The 13,201-nt window shown below is 33.3% G+C and overlaps 1 protein-coding gene across 2 annotated transcripts in view; it reads right to left on the bottom strand.

Annotated features, from left to right (window-relative positions):
- MYH10 (myosin heavy chain 10) overlaps positions 1–13,201 on the bottom strand; it is a 227,432-nt gene that overhangs the window by 46,299 nt on the left and 167,932 nt on the right. For both annotated transcript variants that reach the window (XM_051995701.1, XM_051995702.1), the window contains 7 exons: positions 12,535–12,728; positions 12,279–12,400; positions 9,292–9,361; positions 9,047–9,207; positions 6,487–6,595; positions 6,246–6,377; positions 4,318–4,524 (listed from right to left, as the gene is read on the bottom strand). In XM_051995701.1, the coding sequence (XP_051851661.1) occupies positions 4,318–4,524; positions 6,246–6,377; positions 6,487–6,595; positions 9,047–9,207; positions 9,292–9,361; positions 12,279–12,400; positions 12,535–12,728 (995 nt within the window). The remainder of the gene's footprint in view (positions 1–4,317; positions 4,525–6,245; positions 6,378–6,486; positions 6,596–9,046; positions 9,208–9,291; positions 9,362–12,278; positions 12,401–12,534; positions 12,729–13,201) is intronic.

Here is a 13,201-nt window from a genome sequence, read left to right as displayed (position 1 = left end):
TTGTTTGACTCTGTGCTATTTAACATTTTTATCAAGGAAATAGATAGAATTCTCATTAAATTTGAAGATTGTAAAAAACAAAAACAACAACAAAAAATTTTTGGAGGGATGACTAACACATTGAATACAGTTAGGATGCACAATGCTTTCAAGAGACAAGCAGAGTGGCCTAAATTATATAAATTGTATATAAATTTTTACACTTATTAGGAGCAAAAAAATCTTCAAAATTACAGAGGAAATTTGGCTAGACAACAGTTTGTCTGAAAGAGATTCAGACCTTAATATGAATTTAACAAGAATTAAAAGTGTGATGTGGCAACCAAAAAAACGCAAATGCAATCTCAAGTTACATTATGACAGACACACACACAATATCTCCATACACACATATTATCAGTAAGAAAACAGTAAGATACTATATTGATCTAGAACTGAAAGAGATCTCAGAAGACATCTAGTCTAACCTCCCCAAAAATTGGGGACCAGGAAGGCATAAATAACTGGCCCAAGGTCACAGACACAGTGTTAGAGAGATTAGAAATCATGTCCAATAGGATTTTGCTAAAAGAACTGGAGATGTTTAGCCTAGAGAAGAAAAGACTAAGGAAGGGCATGAAAACTGTTTTTGAAGGACTGTATTAGACTTGTTTTATTTGTTCTAATAGCTAATTCCAGGAACAACAGGTTTCAGAGAGGTAAATTAAGGACTTAATATTACAAAAAATTTCCTACTGATTCAACTATTACAGAGTAAATGGACTACCATTTACTTGTTTTTTTCTCCCTTGATGCATTCAAGATGAGGTGATATTGGCCACATGTCAAGTAGTTGTAAAAAGAATTCTTATTCAAAACTAGGTTGAACAAGATAGTTGTTCAAGTCTACTCTAAAAATCTAGGATCCTATGTGAAATGAAATCTGACTCATTGATAGTAATGGAAATTTGCTCAAATGCCAGTAGTCTTAATGAATATGGAAATACGTTAAGAAGGACTGCAACATATATTGGATTGCTTGCTGTCTTGGGGAGTGGGAAAGAGGAAAAAAAGTTGGAACATAAAGATGAATGCTGAAAACTATCTTTGCATATATCTGGAAAAATAAAATACTATTAAAAAAAGATATAAGTAGTTTGAGTGGGGATCATGTTTCTTACTGGATGAACTCCTGGCATTGTGCTAAATACAAAAAAGTACATACACACTCTCAAATTCAGAAAACATTCTATATTAAATGTTTTTGCAAAGCCAAGGAATATTGAAAAGAATATCTACTACTAGAAGGTCCTGATCTTATACAGAATTAAGAAAGAATTAAATTGACTTGTAAAGAACAAAAGAAAAAAAGATTCTACCTTTTTTTATGGATGAACTATTTAATGCCTAAAAGGAAAAGGATAAGAATTTTGATTTAATAAAAACTGCTAAAATGTGTATAAAGACAGATATCAGATGGGATCGAAGTAGTTTTAGAAAATCAATGTGCTATAATTATAAAGACTTTAATCACTTTGTAAAGGATATGAGGGAATGCCTTATTTATTTGTATTAAAAAAATTTAATGATTTAAAGACTCAGAGGAAGAACTTTTTATTTAGTAAATTTACTAGTTTTTGGTGAAACCTTTTAAGGACACATTGTGATAAATGGCTGTGATCACAACTTCTTATGAGTCTCAAGAATTGTAAAACTCACATAAATGATCTAGAGAACGGGAGAATGATAAGGGGAAATTACTTGAGTTATTACCTTGTAAGTAAAAAGTGAGTCATAAGGAGATTTTAATTTAAGCCACTGAAAATATTTAGTCTGAAGGTGAGAGCCTTTGGTGAAGAAATTAGAAAACTGGCAGGAAAGAAGAAGATTCAGCAATTTTTCAAAGCAGCTTTTTACAAGGCATTTGAAGAAAGAGCAGCAGAAGTCAGTCAGCTGACAAACTTTAGTTTCTACTTAATGATTAGAAATATTAAGATTAAAAGTTCACTGGAGATAGTTTTGGCTCCAGATGTTGCCTTTCAGCAACATGCAAAGAAAGGAAGAAATCTCTGAAAAATTTTTAATTCTTTTATTTCTTTGATACTCCTTTTGCTTTGCAAGGAAAATGCAGAAAAAGGAAGGAGGCTTTGTAATAGAAAAAGAGATGGTGAAATCTAATGGACAATATATAATCTTTGTGAAAGATGACCTGGCTAGTTTTATTTATCTTCCTGAGCTATGAGGTAATAACTGAACAATGAGGACAGTTAAAAGAGAAGTGATTTTTGTCATCAAAGCTTGAGGTCCAATTATAAATTATCAATTCTAAGTACCTGTGTTTTCTAATTATATGCTCACTTTTCCTCACAACTACTGCGTGTATTGGTGGAAAAGAATGTACCTCAAGTTTAAATGAGGATTTATTATTATTGAATTGCTTCAATATGCAAATTCTTGTTATGTTGTTATTTTTCTTTACTGGTAAATAAATGGCTATGTCTTATGATTGAGAGTAGCTGGTTAGTATAGATGGAAGAATATTTTAGGCTTAAGAGTTAGTGATGAGCAAGGAAGGGGCATATTCTTCGTAACAGATACACTTAAAGCAATCTAAGAGAATCTAGATGTAGCTTCATGATAATGGTCCTTCCTAAGTAACATTAATCTGACCAGTGTGATGACATATGAAATATTCAGCCCAATGAGTAAGAGATATCCACACATTCAAGTGAGATGTGTGAGGTGTTAACAGTGAGTGTACCCAGTTTATCCAAATGGAAGTTACACTACATTTTAGGGTTCTCAAGGACATCTTATAATGAGATAAAATATGAGGCATTAGGGTGTTGCAAAAAGACCGCTAGACTTGGAATCAGGAGAGGCCTGGATTTGAAATCCTTACTCTGATACTTACTAGGTATTTGACCTTGGGCAAATCACTTAACTTCTGAGCCTCAGTTTCCTCATCTGTAAAACAGAGATAAAAAATACCTGTAGTACTTACCTCATAAGATTGTTGTGAGGATCAAATATTATTTTGCAAATGTTCGGCTAAACTTAAAGCACTATATAAAAATCTGCTATTATTTTTAATATTTACCTTTGTACTCTAGTGCTCCACACATAGCAGGTGCTTAATAAATTTTTGTTGAATGAAGATTAAGTTAGATGACTACAATGACTAAAAAAGAGAAAGTCATGTTCATTATACAATTCCTCAAGACCAGCCAGAACAGGTGAACAAGACCTTACTTCTGCTCCATGCTGGCAGGCTGCTCAAGACTCCTCCACCTGGGGGTACCTGGAGAGCCCTGGCAGTAACTGGTACCCAGTTTGTAAGACCCTACTTCCACCACCCTCCGCCATTAAAGTCATCCCAACCTTACTACTAAGGCCCTCTTTCCCTTTTTCCCTTCCTGGGCAGGACTCTCAAATCCTGCCAGAGGGAACCCAGAATCCCTTGTTCACTTTGATCTGTAGGAACACTCCCTTATTCCCAAAGGTAGCTGCAACTCTGGTGGAGCAAATACCTTGGAGCTAATCTCTTAGGATACCCAGGCCTGCAGCTAAATCAGCTAATTTATCTGCTCTGCATCTAAATTCTCCTACATGTGTTTTATTCAACAATTAAGTCTATCATATATCTGCTACTTAACAAAGAATTTGGCACAAAGGGATTACTTGCTTTTCATTCATTATTCATTTATGATTTCATAAGCCATCTTGCATTGATAAAATGTTACTTAAGAATGTAGATTAAGTTCTAAACATAACACCATGTTACTATTGACACCTACTGCAAAGAAAAGAAGAATTAACTTTTGAAGACATGATTAACAACATCACTATCACTGGATTTCTAAGTTTAATTGTAAATAATTTAATTTAATCAATCTCTTCCTACTCAACACACACACACACACACACACACACACACCCCTGCTATCTACAACTTCTATTCATTCCACAAAGGCACTTGGAAAACTTCCAGGCCTGATTTACTCTCAGGGCCTCACTATGGTATTCTATTAAATGTGGCTAAACAAGCTCAGGTCAAGAGGGCATATAATGCAAATCAATTCAACAAACATTCATTAAACACTGATTTTGTGGCAGCAAAAGAGATAAAAAATAAAAATATAAGAATCCAACCCTCAAGGAGCTTACATTCTGTTGGAAGAAATTTTAGAGAAATTGTGGGGCAGGCCTTCTCACCAGGGAACTTGTAGAGAATAGTAAGAATCCTGCAGCATGTTGGCCTTTATAGTTAAAATAATTCTTTCAGAAATATGATCAGCTTTGAACCACATGCTCCTTCAAAGAAACATTTACAGATACCTGAATGTGCCCTTGCATTTTTTTCTTTTCATTTTGGAGAATTTGGTTTCGTTCTTCTTCCTCTTCAACCCTGGACTCCAAGTCATGAAGAATTTCTTCTAGCTCCTGTTTTTTGGCAGCTAGACGAGCTCGCATCTCTTCAGCTTCAGCAAAGAGCTCTGTTTCTGCTTGCAACTGCTCTGCAAGAATGTTCTTCTCCTCTAAAAGCTATAAACATAGGAAAATACCTAATAAAATGTCATACATCCATAAAAATGTTTATTAGAGAAGACTGTAATAGTTCTGAAACTTTATGTCAAAGAAACATAGCTAGAATTTACAATTATCAGTATGCATCAAAAGAAATTATATTTCTAGATATATAATAATCCTACTTTTCTTAGGTAACAATTATCTGTTAAATGGTTGTATACAACAAAACAACAGTAAAACCAAGTTAGTCAGATATACTTCCAAATAACATAAAATTGATTTTATGAATGTCAATTTATAAAATGTTCATCAGTTAGATTCAATGACCCTTTTTATTTTTCTGTCCATTCTGCACATTTATTTATTTATTTGGCTGAGGCATTTGGGGTTAAATGACTTGCTCAGGGTCACAAAGCTAGGAAGTGTTAAGTTTCTGAGGTAAGATTTGAAATCAGGTCTTCCTGACTTCAGGGCTGGTGGTCTATCTACTGCGCTACCTAGATGCCTCCATTCTGTACATTTAGACAGACACACAAACACAAATATATACATGAAAAATATTTAGTTCAGAATGCATTTTAAAAACCCACAGAATGAATAAAGAAGGAATCAACACAAAAATATCTTTCCCAGTTTATTTTTCTTCTTATACTCACTGCGTATTTTTATTGTACATATGACTTTAATTTTATGTAAAAGTCCATCTTATTTCTTCAATTTTGTTCTATATATTCAGTGGATAAACTTTTTCTCCCATTGACAATGAGTTATAGTACACTTTTTCTACTATCCTTTATAACTTATTTTTAAAAGTTGCCATAAGTGTTTAATATGGAATATGGTTTTAGGCATATAAGATTTTCATCATATGGTTACCTAATTTTCCTAAATATATTAAATAATTCTCTCCTAAATTTTTACAGACACATCACATTTATTTTATATATAAGTAATTAATTACCTCTTCTACTTCATCAATATATATATATTTTTGGTCTAATACCAGCTAGCTTGAATACAAGCCTTATCTACATAAGTTTTTACTCCTTATCAAACTTCATGCTCTGACATTCTTACCTATTTAATCTTTTATAGAGCAACTATGTTTTAACTAGTTTCTATTTTAAAACATTAATATTATTATTATTATATGAAAACATTAATTCATTTAGGGATATTGTAATTTTTGTTATCTTAACTTTAGGTATCCACTAACAGCAAGAGAAATTTTGTAATTATCACAAAAGTATACCAATGAGTTAATTCAAGAATTAAGCTATGTGACTTTTTTGTTCTATTCTATTGTATTCAGGACAGATTCATAGATGTTAATTAGTGCCAGTTTCAATACAGACTAGATATTCATCCATTAAATGCTTGTAGTTACAGGTGACATAGAAGAAAAAAAGAGGTAAGAGAAACAGAAGTAGATTTTGCCCTTTTAACGTGGGAACTCAGGAGAAAGAAAAGCTAGAAAAAATGCCATGTTTTAGTCTTTAAACCACATCTATATTTGAATTCTAATTGTTTTAATGAAGTAATATATTAAATATAACTATTTCTTCAAGATTTTAAAGTCTCTGGGTAGGCTAATTACTAATTATATTTATTGAAAATATATATATGACTCATTCTTCAGTCATATATGGAATTTTACCATTTATTCCAAATACCACTTTGTGAAATTCTATTAATGAATGGCAATAGCAGGAGTTTCAAGTTGTCAATAAACATACCTGTTGGTGTTTCCTTTCCATTTCTTCAAGCTCTTCTTCTACCTTTGTCTGCTTCTCTTTAACTTTCAACAGCTCTTCATCCTTGGCCTGAAGCTCCTCCTCCTGGCGGGTAACTTGCAGTAGAGGCTTTACCTGTAGCAACATCAAAAATAAGTTTAACACTGTCTTTGTTTTCTTTACATAATTGTGTAATACATAATACATAATCAAACTGCTATTCAAAAACATGCAAGCAACTAACCTTAGTAAAAACTCGCCACCATTGCCAATGACGTAATTTTAGATAAGCTGCACAGTTACGCTGTAAGACTTTCAGGGCACTCAATTGTTGCTGTTTCTTTGCAAATGCCCTTAGAACCGAAATAAAAAGAAAGAAGCATATTTAGGCTAACTATTGGGACAAAATTTATAGCTTTTGGGATGACCAAGTTTTCTGAATAAATAATATGGCATATTCTTTTTTAACTTAATGTGTTTAGAGAAGAAGGTATTTTAGTTAATAAAATATTTTAGCTCCTACACACTACACATGATCTTAGCATGAGAAATCTTGATCACTACAAATGCAAGCCACCTAACTTTGTTAAGGTTTATACATTTGCCAAACTAATCTCTTCTTTATTCATTATATGGTTTTTTAAAGTGTATTGTGAACTAATACTGTTCTAATTGTTCATGTTTATGACTCAGACCTCATTTCCTTTCTACTTTAACAAGAAGTTGCCTTATGTTCTCATCTATGTGAAAATCTATCTTAGATACTACTCTAAAAGTCATGTGTTTCTATTCTTTTTGAAAGTATTTTCTCCCACTTTTACCTTCGCTTTCAGTTTATTTTCTCTTCCTTTCCAATTGTATATTTATCCTTATCTTTAAAAAAAGCATAGGTTTGCCTTATTCTGAAAATTTTTGCTTGACTGTAATGTTCCTATTAGCTATTGTGGTATTTTCTCTCATAGAGGAAACTTCTTGAATAAATGCCTTAATCTCTACTGCCTCCATTTCCTAGATCTCTACAAATGGAGATGCCCCACCTCCACTTCATGCTCCTGAAACTACTCTTTCAAAACCCATTTTGACTTCTTAATTATTGAATTCAATGGTCTTTTTCTTTGTTTCCTTGACTTCTCTACAGTATTTTATTTTATACTGTTCATCTCTCCTAGCTTCAAATTAAGACCACAAGCTACACATGTAGCCCTGACTTTTCATTCAATGGTATGAAATCTTTTAATGTAGATGTACTAGATATCTGACTTAGAAAAAATAAAAGAAAACTCATTAATTAAATCTTCACTTCTCTGATTTACCAAAATAGGTGGGTTACCCTCCTAACTTTCTTCTTCCCAACACAATAACCTTCTTTTCTTCCTGTCATTCTGTTTCACAACACTGGCATCCTTTGTTTTTCTATCTTCTGCATTCTTGAAGTCCAATCAGACTTCATGTCATAAAGTCTTCTTTTAAGACATCTCTCTATTCATATGGCCGCTACTCCTTCATTGTCTCTCAGATTATTTCAAGAGGCTTATTGCCTCAACTCTCCACTCTATTTTATCCAACATATAGTTACTTTTTTTTAATTTTTATTTAATAATTACTTTATATTGACAGAATCCATGTCAGGGTAATTTTTTTACAACATTATCCCTTGCACTCATTTCTGTTCCGATTTTTTCCCTCCCTCCCTCCACCCCCTCCCCCTAGATGGCAAGCAGTCCTATACATGTTGGATCAACATATAGTTACTAAAGCAATCTTCCTAAAGCAAAGATCTGAAAATACCATTGTCATCGTCTAATTAAGAAACTTTAGGAGAAAATATAAACTTTTCTTTTTAATAATTAGAACACTGGCTCCAATCTACTTTTCCAAGCTTATTATATACGACACATAGTGGTCTAGTTTAAGCTTCTTTTTGCTCCTCATGGTTAATACTCAAATTCCCATATATCTCTCCCTGCACAGGCTGTCCATCTCATGCATGGAACAAGTTTGCTCTTCAACTCTACCTCTCTACACCTCTTAACTTTCCTAATTTCTTTCAAAGCTCAGCTCAAACACCACCTTCTACAGACCTTTCTCAAGCTGCTAGATCTACCCTTTCTACCTAATTATCATTGATTTTTTTTGGTATATACTTATATGTGGATGTTATCTTACTTGATGGACTATAAACCCCATAAAAGAAGAGACTATATTTGGATTCTCAGTACCCCATGCAGTAGGTATTTTTAAAATGTATTTATTCTTTTATTTACCATAATTGTATTTCAGGTTTCTTGAGAACAGAGATCTTGAGTTATTCTTTTAGCATGTAACATAGGACATCTATTTTAAACATTTTTATAAGTATTTTTAAAGATTATCAATTTTCAAAGAATGTTACAACATTGTAAAATATTCTTCAATGATAAAATCATAATGAATTTTTAGTACAGGGATCCAAATATACCTATATAACAACAAACATTCATTAAGTAAGCTCCCACAAGGTGCCAGTAACTATGAGCACAAGAGAGACTATATAATTCCAGCCCCGAAGAATCTCATTTTCTATCATAAGCATATAACAAGTTTGCAGTAAAGTACATATAAGACACACACACACAAAATACAATGGTTTGCTAGTGGTAGAAGAGAGGATCAAGAGTGGAAACTAAGAACTGAGGGAATTGGGAGAAACCCCTAAAACAAAGTGGCACATAAGTTGAGCCTTTCCTTGGTCATCACATCTTTGCAATCTTTTATGTGCTAAATAAATGCCATTATTGTTTTTATAACATTGCCTAGCAACTTACTTTCTGGCTAAGTAACCTCTACAAACAGCCTGGAAAAAGATGATGATGTCTGTAATCTTTAAATCTCGTTCTTCCTCCAAGTGGGCCAGAACTCCAGCTCTGAAGAATATCTTGCTTTGTCCAATTCTATACAAATTAGGATCTAATTCTAGGGCTCGGATCTAAGAGACAAAAATTGGTTTAATTTTTGCACAAACATCAATATATAATACCAAAAAATAACTTAAAACTTAAGGAAAACCTACCATTCGTTCACAAGCTTGTTTACCATCCATAAAGCCTTTTGGAATAGCATTTGGAGTTAGAATCTCATATCTGTAAAAAAAAGTACAGAGCAAAGAGACCTCAATAACTTTTTAGTATATATTTATGTTCTCCTTTATTGGTAGACACTTTTTGTCTCTAACAGGTATATTACAGTCTTCTACATTTTGTACAGTTGAAAACTCCCCACTATAAATATACAACATTACATAATATGTATATTTTGCACATCTTCTCCTCCTCAACCCCACCCTCCCATGTTGGAATGTGAATCCCTTGAAGGCATATGTTGGTGTCTTTGTATTCCCAGAGCTTAATAAGTTGAATGTACTTAATAAATGCTTGTTGACTGAAAACTTGAAAAAATATCATGTTTAATTCTTCCTATCCCAGACTCTAAAGATGGTGGTTACCTACTTTCCCTGAAAGGCCCTAAATTATTGTTTCTTTGGGTTGAACAATGAAGTTAAGGATAGTTGTTAGGGGCAATGAAGCACTGCTCTCTCTTTGAGATGTACTATGGAGCCTGTACACCACGTCAGCTGGTAGAGAGGGCTCAAGAGGTAAAAAGGGGGTGGGCCTCTGAGGCAGGAGGGTGTGTCTGGCAGGAGTTAAAGAAACTGCTATAGATTTCTTGAGATGGCAAAGGGTGTGTACTCTTGCTAGATCTCCTCCTGTGACAGCAGCACTAACTCCAGAAGCTTCTCTTCTGGGTGCTCTGCCCATACAGTTCTGAGTGGGCTGGGCATAAGCTGGGAAGAGAGGCAGCATAAACAGAAAGCCTTGAGCAGAACTCTTGCTTCCTGCTACACTCATGGAAAGGATGACTGAATAAAGACAGAATGTTTGCACTTCCTGGTCAATCTGTCTCTGATGATCCAGCTTGGAGCCCGAAGGCAGGTGAGCTGGCCTTGTAGAGGCCTACCAATCTGTAGGCAGATAGAGTAGCCTTAAGGGACACTACAGATAGTGCTGATAGTAGAAGTAACTTTAAAATGACATTTCTGTAATTTTATAAAACATACAAAAAACCTTCACATATTTTATCTCATTTACTCTCAAAGGCATAGAACTGCTATCTTCTTGTATACAAGGAATCTGAGATTCAGAGAAATTAACCACAAACTTTGTCAAAGTTTGCATGGATTGAGATAGCCCTTCAACCCAATCTTTTGACTACAAAGACTAATCCTCTTCCTATAAAATTACCATAAAAAATAAAAATGGTTCTAAGGATAAAATATATGCTTTATATGCCCAGCAGTAGGGGACAAATACCTCATACAAGGAAAAGTCATGTCATAGTTAATCAGTGCCATTGAAAATATTGAAAGTTTCTTAATTTACAATTTTTATTTTACAATTTCAAAAATTTTACAATTTACAATTTTGATTTACCACTTTTAGGGGCTACTTGCATGATTTTCTACTTATTTTCTTCCTTTGGTTATAAAACAGAGATTTTAGACTTTCTAGTTCAAATATGACAAATATGTTGTTTTTTTTACCTTTGGCATATGAATGAATGATGCATGGGTAGAATATTCAAAGAATTCAGTTTCCTGAATGCTAATCATTTCCTTTCTGTTCCAAAGAATACAATGTGAATTATCTATTATACTATTTAGCATACAATGTCACTAATATGCCACATTTGTGGGGTCAGGGTACAGGTAGCCAAAAAAGGCCTAAGAATGAGTGAACTCTAAATTAGATATTCCTTGTAAAATAATAAGTTTTGATCAATATCTTATAGAGCTGGAGTTCTTAGCCTGGGGTCCAAGAATTATTTTTTAAAGACTATTTTGACAGCCATATTTTAATATAATTGGTTTCCTTTATAATTCTATGTAGATTATATATTTAAAAATATTATTCTGATAAGAGGCCCATAGATTTCCTTAATAATATCCAAAGGATCATACATGGGGATTTTAGATCAGGTAGAATGAAGAGCAGTCTATCAGTAGACAGTGCAAGAACATGACTCAATTGAGCACCAATACCAATAAATTTGAAAACTTTCTTCCTAAGGAAATCTATAAGGAAAAAGATAAGTGGAGAAAGAGAATCTAAACAATAAAGAATGGATTTTCATCTTTGATAGTATCATTATCTACTATCCTTGTTGACCCTATCATTTTCCCTTCCCCCCAAAATCAGAATTATTTCTCTAAAAGGCAAGAAAGCTAATCCTGAGACCTGACTGGCCCTGGGAGCTACAACTCAAATCCTATTTTTGCCTGTAGATATGGCTTGCTGGTCTCCTAAAGGCATAGAAAGGCTTACTATGGAGTCTGGGTATTTCAGTCCTGATAGAAATTATCCCAAAGACAACATTTGTACTATTGACGAAACTTGTCTATCAAAGATAAATGTTACCAATGTTGTTAAATAGCTTTTTCAAACTGTTGTATTATATTTTGTTTCAACTCTGAATTTAAATGAAGTCAGCCCTGCCAATTAAAAATTTTCTTTTAAATATTAATATCTTCTCCCAAGATCATTTTGTAGCTCCTACTCTGTCCTCTTCATTATCCCATTAGATTCTGACTCACTTTTCCTCCTTTATAATTCAGCTAAAGGAGACTTAAAAGGTTAGAACAAATAAGAGTTAATCTTATTGATAATTAGCTCACAGAGTTATCTCATTGAACATATATTTTAAATTAATATTTCTTTCTCTGAATGCCTTGTCTATATTAACCACATATTAACCATATCTGAACCATAATAAAGTTTCAGTAAGTTTTTGTTGATTAACTGATTTCTTTTCAAAAAGACACACTGATTGATACTTAATCTCAATATGTGTCATTTCCAAGTGCTTGGCAGCACACTTAAATGATTTTAAGAAAAATAGGAAGAATTCTATTTAATTTTTACCCCTCTTACTATTTCTTGAGGATTACCACCACTTTTTCAGTTAGAAGTGAAACACATGTAAAGAATTCTGAAGTCTTGGTACCTCTGTCTGAATTCCTGGAACACTATCCGGTTTGGGAATCCCTGTCGACAAATTCTAATCCCTTCCAAGACACCATTGCAACGGAGCTGATCAAGAACTAGATGAGGATCCAGTTTTCCAGCCTAATTCAAGTAAACAATAGTTTAAAAGTTGTCCTTTATAAAATGACACAAATAAAAATTAAAATTAGCAATGAAATTGACAATTTTAAAATGCTTATAATTTGGTATATAAATATATTTTACTTAGTACTTGCCCTCTTCTCATGATTGGGAATGATGCAGCGAACAAAGTTAGGGTTAGTATTTCGAAGGGTGGCCATCAATTTAGTGAGAGATTCTTTGTATAACTGCCCAACAGTACGAAACATGCCCTTTTTGGTTTTATATGCTGAACCAAAAGCAGTCTCTGTCATGCCAGTGACTTGATCCAGACCCACAATACGATCCACTGGTAAAAACAAGAAAGAAATATAAAATCAAACCAATTATGACTTTTATGAGAAAACAAAAAACAGGACAGAGAGAAATAGGGGAGCAGCACAAGCTTTGTGAAACAGATGGTAAAAGGGGATGTCATTAAGGGAAGGCAGTCAGCATATCCAGACACTGGGCACAAGCAGTGGAATCATAAGCCACAAACTTCCATGATAAGATGTCTTAGTGATTTGATAACTTAAATAAAAACTAACTTTTAAAAACATTAGTTAATAGTCACATGGAATGCTTTTCACATGGACACTATTTTAAATAAATTAAATAAATTATCTGAAACTATATTAAGCAAACTATGACATAAAAATTAAACTCACTTTTATTACAGCCCTAATATATAAATTGGCTTATAAAGGAACCTATGAAAAAAAGGTTGACGTAGAATCATTAAGAAAATGAATGGACAATGAAAATGTCCATGAAACAGAG

The sequence above is a fragment of the Antechinus flavipes genome, chromosome 4 (assembly GCF_016432865.1).
Source record: "Antechinus flavipes isolate AdamAnt ecotype Samford, QLD, Australia chromosome 4, AdamAnt_v2, whole genome shotgun sequence".
Taxonomy (NCBI): Eukaryota; Metazoa; Chordata; class Mammalia; order Dasyuromorphia; family Dasyuridae; genus Antechinus; species Antechinus flavipes.
The sequence above is the reverse complement of the archived record's forward strand: the minus strand, read 5'-3'. Positions and strand labels throughout refer to the sequence as shown.